General features: G+C 41.4%; 1 protein-coding gene across 1 annotated transcript in view; it reads left to right on the forward strand.

Moving 5' to 3' along the window:
* The first annotated feature begins 5402 nt into the window (after nt 1-5402).
* KCNQ1 (potassium voltage-gated channel subfamily Q member 1) overlaps nt 5403-18315 on the forward strand; it is a 375374-nt gene continuing 362461 nt past the window's right edge. Inside the window, exon 1 of the mRNA XM_063289351.1 lies at nt 5403-5887. Within this exon, the coding sequence (XP_063145421.1) occupies nt 5514-5887 (374 nt within the window). The 5' untranslated portion in view covers nt 5403-5513. The remainder of the gene's footprint in view (nt 5888-18315) is intronic.

Below are 18315 nucleotides of genomic sequence, written 5' to 3' on the forward strand. Positions count from 1 at the left end.
GAAAGCACTTTGCAAACAGACAGACATAAGCATATAGAAATTATGTGAGGAAATTATGCCAGACATAAGGAAATCATACCAAGGCTGAGGTTGCTAAAATCAAGCCAACTCAGGAAAATCCAGCTTGATTTTATAGCCAACGAAATAAGTTTGAATAGTCCACGCTAAAGTTGTGAGACACAAAGAACGAAGCCGAAGCTCCCACACTGAGGGCCATCTCTAAGAAAGTCCTGCTGCTTGTCCTTGACAATCTAACTGTCTTGAGTGGAACTGCTGATTATCAACTAAGCATTCAAGCCGGATTAGGTGGGATAAAATAAGTAATCCCATCTTAGACCTTTTCATAAAAGACAGTTAGAAATTCCCCCAAAAGAAATTGATACCCAATGCTGCTGACATAAATGGGATGTTGCATACTGTTTTCTGTCCTGTACCAGCCATCAGATGGCTGCATGCTCACCAGCTGGAATTTCTCATCTCACCTCTCCGAAGTCTGACAGAAAGCATATTTCAATAACCCTGTTCAAAACAGGGCCACAACATATTAACTCTGAAGTGATAAAAAGTATTCGTGGTCATTTTGCCACCTGGGTTTCACAGATAGCAACAAGACCAAGCGAACCCCCAAATTCCTTACCTAATCTATGGAGGGGTATGCAGCCACATTTGCCTTTAATTATCATCCAGAGCAACCAGTTTTGCAAATCCACAAAGATGAATTCACTTTCAAATTATTTTCCTATATGCCCCCAAAGAATACCTGATCCTTCATTCAGGAGATCCACAACCTTTCTAGGATTCCTGTGTGAGAAAGAAAGGCAAAAGTATATATACCTACAGTAGCTCAGTGTTTCTCAACCTTGGCAACTTTAAGATGCTGGCTGGGGAATTCTGGGAATTGAAGTCCACACATCTTAAAGGTGCCATAGCTTTCCAGGCCCACTCAAAATGTTTCTTTTAATGATTGAAGCCATAAACAGTTTATAAAGGGACTGCCAAGGTTGAGAAACACTGGTCTAGGTAGTAGTATAACTTAAGTTTCCACATGACTCGCAAGTGGGAAAAAACCCTCCAAAATTAAAACTCATGGCACCCTGCAAGTCAAAGGCTAAGGACTGAAAGAGAATTCTCCCAATATAAATCTTTATGACTAGCAATCCAGATAAGGTAGAAGCCACTACAGCAGTGTGTCTCCTAATTCTAGACTAGTTAATGGAGACAGAGAATATTATGATCAGTAGTGTCAAAAGCTGAAAAGGCATCAGCAGGACCAGGTGGGTTTCATTATTTAATCAGTCACTGGCAATTAGTTGAGTTTTAGCTACTTTTTGCCTTCAAAACTGGTTAGAAGCTAGGATGAAGTGCATTTAAATTAGATTTACATGAAAGTAATGTGTTAGATCAAGCCAAGGGCCGTTCTAGTCCAACATTTTGATTATCACAGTGGTCAGCTTGAAGCTTCTGGAACGCTCACAAACAGGAGGTGGAAACATTCTGCCTCCCACTCATTTCCCTACATATAGTATTTGGAGGCTTGCTACTCCCAGTCTTTATTTTTTTAATTTAATAATTTATTTTTATTTTATTTTATTTTTTCAATTTATATAGCCACTCATCTCAAACCAGTGACTCTGAGCAGCTTACAATAACAAAAACAAACACTAAAAATGATACAATTTTTTATGTTAACACTATGTATGATGTTTGATGATACAATATTAAAAATTAAATATAAATATAAATATAGCTGAGAGATCTTAAAAACCATTGGCATTAGCACAACCATGTAATGGGGCCCTTCTCACACACGTCTGGTAGTAACATTGAGTCTTCAAGACTAATGGCTTTTGACCGATCTGTTCTCCATGAATTTATCAAATCTCCAAGCTTCTTTTGTCCATTCCAAATCTCCTTCATTGGATAATTTTTGGTCCTAGCCTTTGAGAGAGCAAGACAACTTTTCCTTGTTCACTTGATCCATTTTCTATTCCCCAATCACACAACCCTCCTCAGCTGCCATTTTTCTAAACTAAGATGTCATCAACATACTTGCTTTTTCTTAGGAAGATGATTGAGCCCCCTGATTATTTTGATGTTTGCCTTCTGCACTTTTTCCAGCTCTATTATTTTTCAGATAATAATTGACAGTATTCAGTAATACCAGTGACAGTATTCCAGATGTGGACATATCATAGATTTCTATAGCAGTATTACAATATGATTTTCTAGCAAGGTTATTTGAATACTTTTTTTCAAGATTACTTGGGACTGGTGAGCCATCATCTTCTCTAGAACCTTGCTTTTAAAAGGATGGGAGATGGGATTATATTTGTACAAATTCATGGGATGCAAGGTAGATATCTTCAGTAAAAATTTGATAATTTCCTCCTAGAGAACTAAAGGGACCTTACTGTCCTGCAGGAGCATTCACATTTTAGGACTAGATTGTCAACATTTTTCTGGCAAAAATCTATAGGGAAAGTACTGTGTCTCCATATCCACATATCTCCAACTATACTGAGCAACTTGAAAGAGATCCTACTCTGGTTCACTCAACTGATGGTGAACCAGATATCTCTCACAATGATTCTATTATCTGTAACATTTAACATGCTCCAAAAATGAGTGATTTATCCTACAGAGTGGGATGCAGAATGAGCACAGCAGGCAACTGAAAAATCCAGAATGAGTTGCAGACTTACTTGACTCAGGTTGAATTGAATTCTGAAAAGTTTAGATGGCCTGCAACTGTGCAGATACAGTGACTGTAGAGAAATGAGATCACTTTAATCAGTCCTCATCCTCAGAATCTTAGAATTGGATAAGGATCCAGAATGTGGCTACATGATTTTAACCAATTATGTGAACCCAGCCATTGGGGTCTGCTAAATATAGCTTAAACTTTAGTACATTGTGTGAATCTAGCCAACACTAGCTTATTCAACAAACCATGGCTAAGCAAACTTTAGTTTACTACAATGTGACAACCCATTCGTTATCTCACTGATGCTCACTAATGCTCTTCCATGTTCTTGCCCTGGTACAGCATCCATTCCGGTGTTCTTCTATATGTTGTAAGTCCAGGCTTACAAAAGAACTGCTTGCAAATGCTTCAGCTTTCCATGGCACAAGATTATGCAGTAATGTGTATCTCCCTCTATCTTGCTTGTCTGACACAGCTATCTGGTAATTACTTGCAATACATTTGCTGATTTTTTTTAAGCTGTTCAATAATGTCTGATTCTCAGAGACTGCCTAGACAAGTCCTTGAAGTTTTCTTGGCAACATTTTTGGAAGTGGTTTGCCATTGCCTCCTTCCTCGGGCTGAGAGAGAGTGACTGGCCCAAGGTCACCCAGCTGGCTTCGTGCCTAAGGTGGGATTAGAACTCAGGGTCTCCCGGTGTCTAGCCTGGTGCCTTGACCACCACACCAAACTGGCTCTCACATTTGCTGATAGCCAGGTGCTTACATAACCTGCAACCAGTTATGAATTCATTTCAGTTTATAAGAGTGCAATATTTTTATGTGATGACTGCCCATACAACAAGATTCTAAAACTTTATTGAGTTCCCTGTTTAGAAGCTTCAGCACCCCAGTATCTCCCTGCCTTCTTGGGATCAGTGTGTGTTACTGACCATTCCTAACAACTGTTTTTTTCTTCAGTCAAGCTAGTTCCTGTTCAGCTTGAATGCATTGCTTCAGCTTGCTTCTCTTGACAGGGGCTGAAACTTTGTGTGCACCCAAACAAGCCTATTCAATGTAGGACTGAGTACTGGTTGCGTAAAAGAAGGGGACAATGGACAAGTCTGACGACATCACAGCAAAGGAGAACAAAAAACAGAGTTGGCTGATTTACTCCTTGGTGTGGCCGAGAAAGAAACAGAGTACTGCTGCCAAGATCACCATAGTCTTTATTGTATTTTACAGTGTTCAGAGTGCTTCACAAACATTATTTTAGCAATCATCATTGCAATTTAAGAAGAAGTGGTGGCTACTCTAATACTTAGATTACAGGAGTCATGTAAATAACAGCATCACAAAGACCATCTACAAACAACATATAACTTCTCCATGGAAGTGAATACATTCAGTTCAATGGAACTCAGTCCAAATAGATTATTTTGTTTCACAGGTCACCTGCTTTACCCACCTTGTTCCACTGACTTGCAGTGATGCTTAGAAGTACTATGCACAGTCTGTGTTTTGAAAGGATCCTTGAACTATTAATCGGGGGGGGGGGCATTGACACAGAAAAAAGAGGCACACATCTTCCATTGTAGCTCCTGCATGCACTGCTAATATATATTATGAGAAATGCCTGCATATGAGTGCCCTTAGTAGAAATCCTCAAGCACCAATCTGACGTCATTCTTTCCCATTTTAGCCCAACGGTGTTCTTCTGGATCAGTGTTTCTCAACCTTGGCAACTTTAAGATGTGTGGACTTCAACTCCCAGAATTCCCCAGTCAGCATCTTAAAGTTGCCAAGGTTGAGAAATCCTGCTCTGGATGGTTCTAAAACAAGAGTAACCAAGCAACCTCCATAACTGGAATGTTACTAAAATGAACTATAGAAAAAAAACATATCCTTTGTGGATAAGTTAAAGGTACAAACTTCCATAAGTTGAGTCCGACTTGTGGTGACTTCATGAATGGGGGGGGCGGGCGGGTGGGTGGGGGGGGGGCGCAGCTCAGTAGAAGTGGTTTGCACTGCTTCCTTCTGGGATGCTTCACTTCCCACTCCATAGAGTTGGCTGATTTACTCCTTGGTGTGGCTTAGAAAGAAACAGAGTACTGCTGCCAAGATCACCATAGTTTTTATTGTATTTTACAGTGTTCAAAGTGCTTCACGAACATTATTTTAGCAATTATCATTGCAATTTAAGAAGTGGTGGCTACTCTAATAGATTACAGGAGTCACGTAAATAACAGCATCACAAAGACCATCTCTAGCCCTGAGATTTTCTGATGATCTCTCCATCCAAACATTAACCCCGGTTTCGTTTTTTCGAGGCCAGCCACGGTCGACTAGTTGCTGCCATCTGCGTGGCCCCTCTGTGGCCAGCCTTTGGCAAACCACCCGACTCCCCTCACAGGGGTACTTACGGCGGGGATAAAAGGCACCTAAATCAAATCGCTTCGATTCAGACGGTACAGCCGCTATCAGAAATATTCTTGCGGCTCGTCAGCTGAAAATGTTCGTAATAGTAACAGGGTGACCGCACGCGTCGGATTCCGGCTTCCCCGACAGCGCTGAGCCCCAACTCCTTGGGCGGCTGCTGCTGCCTGCGAACCGGAGAACTGGGACCTTTCCCGAGGAGCCCTCCCCTTTGTGGGCAGGGCCAAGGAGAACTCTCCGCCGGGCACGGAGCGGGCGAGCCAGTGCTGAGAGCCAGTGCCTGTCGGTGAGACTCTCCAGCCGCGCCTGCCTTTGCCTGCCGGGGCGCGCAGCATTCTCGCTTGCCCCCCTCGCTTGCCCCAGTTGGCTTCCCCGCGCCTTTCCTCGACGGGACGATGTCGTCTTCCGCCCCAAAGGCGGAGAGGAGAGCGTGGAGCTTGGGGCGCCTGTCCCTTCCATCCAGGAAAGGCAGCCTGAAGCCGTCCGCCCTTGAGCTAGCCGAGAACGCCCCCAACGCCAACTACGCGCCGTTTTCCGCCTCCGCAGGACCCCAGGGGACGAAGCAGCCGCCGAGCAGCGGCGAAGTGGCAGAGGCGGCCACGGTAGTGATGAGCGCCGATTTCCCGCGCCCGCCGATCAGCTTAGACCCGCGCGTCTCCATCTACAGCGTCCGCAGACCTCTGCTCAGCCGCAGCAACATCCAAGGCCGGGTCTACAACTTCTTGGAGAGACCCACCGGCTGGAAGTGCTTCGTCTATCACTTCACTGTGTGAGTCGAACAACTTTTGCTCTCAGCTCTCGCCGGCCGGTCCTGCCGCCCCCGCCCCCTTCCTGCCGCGGTTGCTGCTGCTGACCTCTAACGTCCCCCTTCCCTTCCCTTCCCTTCCCTGGCGGCCTGGCAGATCCCCGGAATCAAGGGAGGGAAAGGAGCGGAAGGCCAGTAGCTCGTCCCCGCCGTAGAAAAGGCGTGAAGGCACTGGGAGGGTGGGCGAGAGCGGGCGACAGAGAGCCCGGCCTCGCTCGCTCGGTCTCCAAGAGCTCGAGATCGCGGGATGCCCGAGGTTCCGTCGCAAGTGCGACGGCTCGTGTGTGGCCTGAGAGCCCTTCCTCCCGCGATTGACGTAGCCCCGTGTCTTCCGTGCTGACTCAGAAAGAAGTCCCCCTGAGATGCAGCCTGTCGAGGGAGGCCAGCTACCTACTCAGCTCGCTTCCCCCTCCCCTCCACCTCCGTTTCCCAAGTGAACTTGGGCTGCCCTATAACTCATCCTTAAGTGGAGTGTAAAAATACCGCTCAGGCTGTTTGCAAGGGAAGGTGGAGGTAAGAGAACTGACCGCAGCCCAGTGCCTGGAAGTATGCCTTACCTCCAAGTCAGTCCCCCGGAGTTCAGCTCCCAGGCAAGTGTAAACAAGTTTGTAGGTTAAGAGTGTAAGCCTTGGGCCCCAGCTACTGCCACAGATATGTTTTGAGCACCAAAGAAAGTGCTCATGTGCAAGTGCCTGTACTGTGGGCTCCTTCAGTGATTCCAATGGCACATATTCTACAAATGCTGCCTATGGATGTGCTCTCATTATGCACGGTAGGGAGAAACACGGTGCAGATTGCCACTATGTTTTGTTCCAGTCATTCATAATCCATATAGTAAAAGGAAGTACAAGGTGCTAAGAAGTTACACTTGCTCTTGTACCTGAGCCAATACTTTGTTGCCCATGGGAAGGAACTTTTAAGTCATCTGTCAGCATCTGTCAATTCATTATTTGGAGCTGAGGCCTTAACTACACAGTGCACATATACTTTTGTTTAAAAAAAATGATAGGGAAAATCTGGTTTTGGAACTTGGGGGGTAGAGTAAAGAAATGGTAACAGACAAATTCTGTTTAATTTTTTTCTCTGTCCATCCCTTTTCTGCTCCAAATTGGCCTACCTGCAATACGCATGTATCTCCCATTCCATGGTGTTCCAAACATGCATTTGGAGAAGACAAACTTATTTTTTGAAACTTGTAGGATGAATAGTGCCTTTTCTCTCTCATTACTGTCTACCCTGAATTTCTCCAGATTTCCTCTACAATTTGCCAATCCTCTGTTTCCCTGTTCAAATGTGCATTTGGAATATCCTGGAGTAGGAATTTGGAATGCACTGGAATAGAAAGGGGATATGCATCAGGAGAGCAAAGGAGTCAGGAAAGTGACTGGTTGAGAATAAGTAATTGATAACAAGAATTTGAAGTAAAGAATTGGCAAAAGAGAATCACTGGAACTTTGTGTGTGTATGCTTGCATACAGTCATTAAGTACACACAGCACACTTTCATGTTTACTGGCTTACTAAACTAGCCACAGACCATAGTTTGTATTTGGGGCTAGTTGAATATACCAGTAAAACCACAATGGTTTATAAACAATAAACAAATGAAACAAACCGTGTTATGACTTAAAATGATGTAGTCCAAGAGATTGTTGGTTTAAAGCACTCTTTCATCAATAGCAGGTTATAAATTATGATCCCGTTGCTGACATAAATTATTTAAATGATCATATCCAACAATAATTTTCAATTTAACCCAACTGAAGCAAGTCAGATAAAGACAAAACTATGATAATCAACCAAACTTCTTTGTATGGTGGATGAAATCTATATTCAGACCTATGGTCATTTATATGCCTGTTGATTCTAGTGCAGTTGACAAGATATGCATCCATGCAGTGTACTGTTGTTGTTCAGTCGTTAAGTCATGTCCAACCCGTTGTGACCCCATGGACTGTAGCATGCCAGGCCTTCCTGTCCTCCACTGTCTCCCGGAGTTTACTCGAATTCATGTTCATTGCATCGGTGATGCTATCTAACCATTTCATCCTCTGCCGTCCCCTTCTCCTTTTGCCTTCATCTTTCCCAGCATCAGGGTCTTTTCCAGTGAGTCCTCTCTTTGCATTAGGTGGCCAAAGTATTTGAGCTTCAGCTTCAGTATCTGTCCTTCCGTTGAGCAGTCAGGGTTGATTTCCTGTAGGATTGACTGATTTGACCTCCTTGCAGTGCGAGGGACTCTTAAGATTCTTCTCCGGTACCACAGTTGTGTACACAACTGTACACTTAATACACTGCTGCACATCAGTACAGCAGTGTACTGAGGACCCATGTATAAGACTACCCTAAAAAAAACCCAGTTACTAGGAAGCAATTTCTCTAAAATTAATGACCTATTCACCTGGGAGTGCTGTCCCTCCCACCCCAAATATAAAGGTTGAGTTGATTGGGTGAATATGGCCTGACAAGCAAAGAAGGGGAAAGCATTATTCTGTAGCATCAGTGCTGGGGTAATATTTTTAAAACAAAAAGGACATTATTAACCACTTTTCCTGTTACTAGTAATAATTTATACTTTGCCTCTTACCTGATTATTTATTGGGTAGGATTAAAAGTGGTGAGCACATGTAGTCTCATCAGAATACTGAAAGGGCTTTCTTCTTCTTATACAGATTATACATGTGCCAAGAATTGAGGGCATAAGTGTATCCTGGGCATTAGCTGCCTTTGACATTCTGCTTAGAGGAACCACAAATGATTTATTTCTTCATGTTGGTATATTTAAAATAACACTTGTTACAAACCTTACAAAGCTGTTTTGAGTCATGGCCTTAACAAGAAAAACCAACAATAGCAAAATAAAATGTACAACATTTGTATGTAGAATTGTTATAGTTGTCTAATCCAAGCCACTTATCAAGGTAGGATCTGGGATGTAACACAAGAACACAGTGTGTATCTGAGAAAATAGGTTCAGATATTGTGAGCAGATAGTTGTTTTTTTTTAAATGTAGAAGAAGCTATTGAGCAGCAAAACACCAGTTTCTCTTTCCAGCAATGCCTCTGGGGCCCACATATTCCACAGGCATGTTCAGACAATAAAGTGGTAGATGGTTGCCAGTGTAAGGATAAGAGCATCTTGAAGGGACAGGGATGTGGAGCAACCTCACTGATTTGCTAGCTAGTAAATGTCTACTTGAATATCTGTCCATCCAGTTACAGATGCCCATCAAATGTCCAGCTCTTTGACAGCTGCCTCAACCAAAAGTAATTCTTCTAAGCAAGTTTTTCACAGTGTTCTTTAACAAGATTTGTTAAACTGAAAGGGAAAGTGTATATACATTTTAGTTATTGAACTATTTCCCGTTTAGAACCAACTTATTCCCCAATAAATTAGAGCAGAGACTTTGCTAGTTTCTTTCTGATAGCTTTCCTGTAACTGGCAAAGAGGTGGTTGTTTTCATTGATAATGGATGAGCTTGCAAAGCAAGTGGCTATTTACAAAACTGTCTCCTGAATCCTTATCAGTCTGTGAACCAACCATTACTTCAACACTGCAATGTGCCCACCAGACGCAAATATTGTTTCACATTATAGCCCTACTGAATAGAGCTGCCCAACATGGGTCTGGTAGCAACTCTGAAGACCTATATTCACTGAATTAATACAATCATGCTGTTGGGATCCTATAAAACATTCCAGGGACTTGCATAACTAAGCTAACTGCACGTGTTTCCTCCTGACGAAAAAGCAGCACTGCAGAAGAACCTGATTAGATACTTAAGAAACATTAGTTCACAAAATCAAGTTCTGCAGAGGATTCTATAGCTGTATTTTCTTTTTCTGTCTGTATAAATAGTGTGGCTTTTGTTTCTCTGTAGTGGTGCAGTTTTTCAGGACGATATGATTTGAAACTGAAGTATATTTCAAAGTAATAGGTTAATATTTAACACGTACACTTAATAGGTTTGCACCCCAAATATATGTGCATCCCCAGGTACTGAACATAAATATACCAAATATATAAATAGACAGTTTCTGTACCCAATTATTGTAATGTGGAGTACTGCTGTTCAGGATCCTAGCCACTCTGCTCTATTTAGGCATGTATAAATTGGCTATGATCCAGTTTGAATTTTTGATTCACTATGAGTCATTTATTTCATGATTTATAACATTGAGCCAATTCAGTTTGATTTTATCAATCAGTTTGATGAAAAGGGCATTTGAGTGCAAAAGCCCTTCCAGACTGTCAGATTGATTTGAATCCATCTAACTCAATTCAACTATTTGATCTGCATTGTTGATCCAGTTTATAAAGTCAGCTCAATTTAGTGATTAAGTTGAACTGCCTTCCAATTAGATGCCCCAAATGAATTTTGCACAGCCTAGACCGGGTGCTTTTCCCACTGCCCCATATTCCATCTCTTTAGTCAGCAACTGTGTGTAAGCACGTTTCATCATTACGGGTTTTTTTCTTCCTTCTTCTCCCCCACTTCAGGATTTTCTTTGCTAAAGGGTTTTGTGGTGGTTTTGTTGTTATTTTTTGTTTTGGGATTTCTGGAACGCTTGTCTTTTAATACAATCTTATATATGGACTATATTACAAATGGTACTTACAGTCTGAGCACTGGAAATAGATAGAATGATATATTGTAACTTATGCTTTGTCTCTTAATGTAAATCTACTTATCCCTATGAAGGAAAACAGAATAATAGGATGATTAGGTTGCATCCAGACCTGGGACTCCCATGAATTCTGGGTGCAAAAGTTTTTGATTCCATAGATTGATACCAGGAGAGGAATGGTTGATAAGTCTATTTTGTCACTTTGCTTCCTAATGCAGATTTCTGTATCACTCCAGATGGTGCCCCATCTGCTTTGAAAGATTGGATGCTGAGAATGTATTTATTTTATTTTTGTTCATTATTACATTTGTTTCCCTCCACAATCCCAAAGGACTTTTGGTGGTTTACACGGTATAGAATAAGAATTAATACATCCATAGCTGGATTAAAATTAGAAACATATAAAACGTAAGCCACCCCAGCAGCCAACCATCTATAAACCTCACCCAAGATAACCTCACACCTCTGACACCCTCCAGAGAAGCTCCATTTTCAGCTGCTTCCAGAAAACAGTTAAAGTGGGAGCTTGTCTGATTTCTACTGGGAATCCATTTCAAAGAGCTGCTGATGGTACTGAAAAGCAGTGCCTGTAAGCCTCAGATCTCCTCACTTCCTGAAAGTGGGAAACTACCAGCAGCTTTTATTTATTTTATTTATTTAATTTTGTCCCGCCTTTATTATTTTTAATAAATAATTAAAGGTGGCGATCATACCTAATACTCCTTCCTCCTCCTATTTCCCCACAACAACAACCCTGTGAGGTGAGTTGGGCTGAGAGAGGGTGACTGGCCCAAGGTCACCCAGCCGGCTTTCATACCTAAGGTGGGACTAGAACTCTCAGTCTCCTGGTTTCTAGCCCAGCAAGTTTTCCCAGCAAGATTGAATTGGTTGGTCTTATTTTAGTGGAGGGATATGGTCCTGCAGGTGACTCGGTGCCAAGCCATGAAAGGCTTTTGTCAGCCCGAGTATACCAGGCCAGGAAATCAACTCCACAGGAAGGCTAACACTACTTTTACTGAGACTGACTGTAACAACAGAATTTTGCAAGTCTGATTGTACTGCATCTCCTCCCCCTTCTTATACTCCAGTGAAATCTGCCTGAGGCACTTCGTGTTATCTCCCTGTGGACATAAAAAATGCTCCAGACCCTTTTGCCTAGGTAATAGTCCTTGCATGTTTCCATCAAGGTCATCGTCCTTACTCTCTACAGCTTTATAGGTCAAGACCAGCACTTCAACTGCACCTGGAAACCTATTGTTAACCATTACAGGGCCTGCAGCACAGATGTGATATGCTCCTACTGGGGAAGGCCAGCTAGTATGCACTGGCCAATGCACTTTAAACCAACTGCAGCTTTAAGGGGAGCCCCATGTACACCATGTTGTAGTAGTCCAGACAGGCGATGACAAGGGCATGAGTTAACTGTAGGAAGGAACTGAAGGGGGAAGGAGCTTGACAGGTCTGAGCAGAGAACTGTACTTTATGAACCTCACCGTTACTGGGGGAAAAAAAAGTACTGGCGATATCCCACTAGATCTGTATTTCTGCCTCTCTCCACCCCCCTTAAATGCATGTAAGTTGATTCAGATCTCTGAGCAGACCATGGCAGTCAAAACCTGCCTTTCCTCATTGGCTGCTAATTTATTTAATTCATTTTAGTTTGCTCTCCGTTAACAGTTATCCCGAAGTGCCATATTGACCAAAGTTAGAAGTTGTTATGACCTGTTTTAAAAGATAAAATAAAATAAGACTCTGTTCTGTCACAGGAACTGCAGAGTATGTGCTTCAACAGTTGTCTCAGCAATGAAATAGTTAGATCTCCTTAAACAAATTCATCAGTACCATATAATATGGGAGCATTATTAACAGGGCAGCATGAATGTTTATATAATATGAAATACTTGAGTTCCAAAGAGAAGATGGATGGATATTTCAGACCTGTCAACTTGTATCAAAAGCTTGTAAGATAACAATACAAATAAGGGTGCATAATTTATGCATATTTATAAATATATACAAAACTCTGAGGCCTGGTTGTAGTATAAAGGGTTATAAGTTGTTGTGATTTGCTTGCCAGTACTTAAGAACCCAAAGAAACGTAAGTGTTATTTAGTTCCACTGGTTTCAGTAATCCTTTACACTTAACTGGGTTATTTCTATTATGTAGAAGTAAGTAATGATGAAATGTTTGGGATCGATAACCAGCTGTTCGTTCCAGTGAGTTTCATAGTGAAGCTTCTCACTGATTTTGATTTAGCTTTAGTTGTATTCATTGTGTACAGGAAGTAAATAGCTCAAAATTTTGAGAAAGTTGAGGCTTATCCGCACCTTTCTCAATCTTGTGCCCTTCAGATATATTGGATTACAGCCCTTCTGTGTGTGTATCCTGTAAGATATAAAACCATAAGATTGTTTTCTATATTGTTTCATAATCACATTTATCCTCTTAACAACCCTGTAAAGCAAATCACATTGTGGACAACTGTGTGGTGATGGTGCTTTGCCAAATGAATTTGGACTGAGATGTGTTTTCTCTGTTTTCTCTGATTTAGTCTAGAACTCAGCCCGTATAATAGAAAAGAGAATGTTTCAGAAACCACATCTCACATTTCACACCATCTGTACTTAATGCTGAATTAAAGGCAAACTCTGTATATTTATTTTGCTAAGTACATAAACCACTTTTCATCTAGAAGAGATTTGAAGGTGGTGTATTATAAAAAGATAACTTCTATATAATAGCAACAATACCATCTGACATGGTGAAACATGTGCAGTAGTGCTTCAGCATAATGGTAGGAAAGTTCTGCTGTTAACTAGCAGTTTATACAAAAATGGACATGAAAAATTAACATGTTGGAAATGCTAAAAGAAAAGGCTAATGAGAACCCTTCACCTATTTTCATCTGTTTTTGTTTAGGAGATAAGATCAAGTCAGGGCACAGTGAATGTATCTCCTCTAATTAGGTCAAAAATGATTCATTGGCTGATTGCAAGGTTGATGCGAGAGTGTCATTAAATCATTCCACTACATAGCAGAAGATTATTTGTCTGGTTTAATTTAATTCCAAACAGGTTATTTGGCATTTTAAGGAGCCAATCATGTGTTCTTGTTTCTTTGCAAGCAGGATCAGGGTCAATATAATTATGTGAATACCAAACATTAACATTCTCAGGTATAAGTCAAGCAGTAAAAACCAGGTTTAGAAATACCTGGTTTCTGAGCAATAGTGGAGGTACCATTCTACTATTCCAAGAACTGAAGCTTGAATAAATATGCATATAACTTTTATAGAGGCAAGAATAATACTGGTGATTAACCTGTGTCAGAAATAGGAAAAGATGCATATGAATTCTGGAAAGCAAATTGTTACACCTATTACAATAAATGATCTTAGTACACTTTATTTGGCCCAATGAGTATTTTTTAATATAGTATATAAACTTTGGAGTTGCAGAGACACTGCTTAACTTTAAATGAAGTCTGTTCAAAATTGTGTATGTCTGTGTATCTTTTAATTTTCCTCATTTCTCTAGTCTGAGCTCCAGTACTGCTGAAAAGTTCTTTCAAGATTGGGTGGTTTTGGAGAAATGTCCCTTGTCACATTTGCCAAATAAAGATCCTCCCATATATACATGGAAGTGCTTTGATCTCCCAATGGAATATATCCAACTACAGGAGATAATAACAACTCAACTCAGTTTGCAATATTGGATACATTGTGAAGACAGAAAATTACTAAAATGATCAATTTACTGAGTAATTTTTAAAAGAAGTTGCTGTATAATTGGACAGAACTCAAAATTTAAAATATTGAAGCCTGATGGCTCACTCCTGGATTGAGTAAAAAATACAATTGATTCTGCCACAAATTAGATTTAAATATAACAGGATTGTGGCTACAACATCTGGTCAAAATCTGTGTTTGTTTTGCACACAAAATTCATGTGCAGGATTATCATGTTGGAGGAAGGAGGGATGTGGCATTTCCTTAGTGATGAATTTAATTTTCACTGGCGTGATTTAGAATGTCTTCACCTAAATTATGTCTATTCTTTAAGCTAATACAGAATGATTCCTAATTAATGTGTTTTGAATTCTGATTAGCCACAAAGAAAGAAAAGGGAAATACTGTATATTATGTGATACCTAAATAATATTCCTTATCATGATGAGGGCTAGAATGAGGTCTCAAACTCAAATTGTCACAAGTACCACATGAGGGCTAGAATATTCATTTAAGGGCTGCAACACTCAAACCTTCCCATATATCAGCAGCCTTGTGAATTCCCTCCTATTCCCTTTTTTCTTCTTCTGAAACTTAGCAAGCAGTTGGCGCAAGTAGTGCTTCTGCTATAGTTTTAAAATTCCCAGGTAGGGATCAGATGTTTGAGGGATCTGAGTCTCCAGTGCTACTGTAATCTTGATGCCTAGCAGAAACTGCAACTTTTGGGATGGACACTGCTGCAGGATTTAAGTGAGAAAGGGCTGGATATGCACAAGTGGCACGGATGACTAAAGAGAAAACCAGATTAGGGAGATATTTTGGCTTGTCCTATAATTAATTCAGAAGTTCTAGGAAGCCTTGGCAACAGTGACTGGTGCCTTGATCACCTCCCAGTTAGACCATTGCAATGTGTTCTCTGTGGGGCTGAGTTTCAAGATGGCATGTTATCTACAGCTGGTGCAGAATGTGGTAGCCAGATGGCTACCAGAGGACACCCACTATTGAAGGATTACACCTATCTTGAAGTTGCTGCACTGGATGCTAGTAGACTTCTGGGCCCAATTCAGACTGCTGGTCCTTACTTAGAAAGCTGTATATGGTGTAGCAGCAGGATATATCAGGGACCACTTTACCAAGCATCATTCTGGCCAGCTGATCCAAATACTGAGTGAGTACGGCTAAGAGTCCCACTCCCAAATGAGATAAGAGGTGTATGGGGTAGGAGGCAAGCCTTTGCTAGAGCATCCTCCCAACTTTGGAACATATTTAACTGGAAGTACACTTGGATCCAGCCCTCCTAGCATTCCAGAAGGCCCTGAAAAAGATTTCATTTTAATGTGCCTTTGACTTGTTGTGTGATTGTGGGTGGGCATCTGCTTGTACTTTGTTAATTGTATTCTTATGCTATGTTTTAATAGCATAAATACTTTTTAATAAAATACTTTTTTCCCTTTGTGCATTTCAAAAACAATGTTTTTGATTGGGGCAATCTACAAACTAAAAAATAAATACAGGTAGTTCTTGGTTAATGGTTTCCCTGTTTAGCGATTGTTTGAAGTTCCAATGGTGCTGAAAACGTAACTTTATGACTGATCCTTGCATTTAACGATGTCACAGCATCCCTGCGGTCACATGATCAAGGTTCAGGTGCCTCACAACTGGCAAGCATTTATAACTGCTGCACCGTCCCACGGTCATGTGATTGCCATTTGCGTGCTTCATATCTGGCTTCCAACAAGCAAAGTCAATGGAGAAGCTGGCAGTAAAATTGCAAGTTGAGGTTGCGTGATGTCTCACTTAACAACTGCGGGAGATTCGCTTAACGACCACAGTGGGAGTGACATAAGTCCGGCATCATCATGTCATGTTTTCCTTAATGACTGCATCACTTAGCAACAGAGTTGCTGGTCCCAATTTTGGTTGTTAAGCGAGGATGTATACCCTGAACGAAGCTAGCGCCATATTTAATCGCTGCTTGAACTTTTAGTATAAAAAGTAGTAGATGCATAGCTCAGCCTAGGAATATATGTGGGGGTAATGCCAGGTATAGAGATACTGAGGAATTCACAGGAAAGGCATTTCACAGGCTGGTAAATCAGTTTCTCACACATTTTTAATTGATAGTCTGTTTTGCATCCGTGATTAATGAATGTTCAGTGTGTTGGGTATAAAAGCTTTACAAACCTGCCCCCTGGCATGGACATGCCATGTTGGAACATTGCATGCATACCTGGTGTCCATCCCAGGGAGCACTGTGTGTTTTCTCTGAAAGTATTTACCTTTGGTAAAGCTCGTGATGATCACACTGGCTTTCAGCTCCTCTTTCTTGGAAATCTCTCATGGATATTGGCCCGGAGGGCATTTACATTTACATTTGGGGAAACAGAGGACCACCTGTATTCTAAATGGGTAGCATTCATAGTCTGAATTATGGGTGCTTTTATTCAGGAACTCAAAGCAGCGTGCAGCGTGCTCTCTCCTGTTTTTCCCCCACGACAACATCCCTTTGAGATAGGTTGGGCTTACAGAGGGTGACTGGCCCTAAGTTATGTATGGAGATTCCATACCTGAGGGTGGACCAGAACCTTGGTCTGTGTACTCCTAGTCCAACGTCTTAACCGTTAAAGTTTCATATCAGGTGAGCTACTCTGTGTCTTCTGGATATTCATGGAGATCTCTGAATTTTAGAATGCAGTTCTGTGCTCAGATAATGTGCAAATCTCTGTAAAATACATATTTTAGAATAAAATAAGTGAAATAATGCTGTTGAGAGAAAGTGAATTTGATTCAGATTTGTAATACTGAGAATAGACTCAGATTAAGTTAACCATAATTAAGTTTCCTTTGATTTCACTGTGCTCCTTCAAAACTAAAACCAACGTTAGGGTAAAGGTAAAGGTTTCCCTTGGCATTAAGTCCAGTCGTGTCCGACTCTAGGGGGCGGTGCTCATCTCCGTTTCAAAGCTGAAGAGCCGGCGTTTGTCCGTAGACACTTCCGTGGTCATGTGGCCGGCATGACTGAACAGAACGCCGTTACCTGCCCGCCAAAGTGGTACCTATTAATCTACTCACATTTGCATGTTTTAGAACTGCTAGGTTGGCAGGAGCTGGGACTAGCAACGGGAGCTCACCCCGTCACGCGGATTCAAACCGCCGACCTTCCGATCAGCAAGCTCAGCAGCTCAGCGGTTTAATCCGCAGTGCCACCAATGTTAGTTTGTTACAAATTTTTTTATGCTGTTTCAGTCACTAGACTCTAAGCAGCTTACTAGTAACAACATGCAATATGTACAGTAAAGAACAAAAGTACCAAAATATCAATATGTCAAAGACGAAAGATACAATCAACAGTTACAATATTAGGTTATAAAACCACGATGCCTGTATTGTGAAACAATCAGATTTGCCCCAGTCTCAGGTACCTTTATGCATTCTTGCCTCAGTCTCCAAATACGTAGCGAGAAAGCCTTGTTTTAAAAAGCTTTCTGAATGTTAAGAGGTTAGGTGCAGATCTTAATCTGGTGGGAGGGCTCTCCATAAGAATGGAACTCCTGCAGAAAATGCCCATCTCTGAGACCCATCCTGTTGTACCTCATGAGAATTGAGGGGGAGGGGTCTTAGTACACTGTCTACAGGCATAGCTTGGGCAAGCAGATTCTGTTTGTAAGAGAGTAAGGAAGATGACCTTGATGGAAATACGCAAAACTGTTACCTAAGCAAAAGGGGTTGAATTTTTTTTTAAAAAAATCCAGAACACTTGAGATAAGATTCAGAGGCAGTTCAGGTGTACACCTCCCCAACTCACTGGGGTATAAGAAGGAAGAGGAGGTTCAGCACGATGAGACCTGCAAGGTTCTGTTCTTATAGCCCATCTCAGTAAAAGTAGTTTTAGCCTTCCTGTGGAGTTGATTTCCTGGTCTGGTCTGCCCAGTGGGGCTGACAGGGTCTCAGAAATAAATTGTCTCTGTATGCAGATTGTTTGTTTGTTTGTTTAAAAAAAGCAGGAGAGTCATGAGGAAACAAGATTAAATGAAGTTAT

This window comes from Candoia aspera, chromosome 1 (assembly GCF_035149785.1).
Source record: "Candoia aspera isolate rCanAsp1 chromosome 1, rCanAsp1.hap2, whole genome shotgun sequence".
Taxonomy (NCBI): Eukaryota; Metazoa; Chordata; class Lepidosauria; order Squamata; family Boidae; genus Candoia; species Candoia aspera.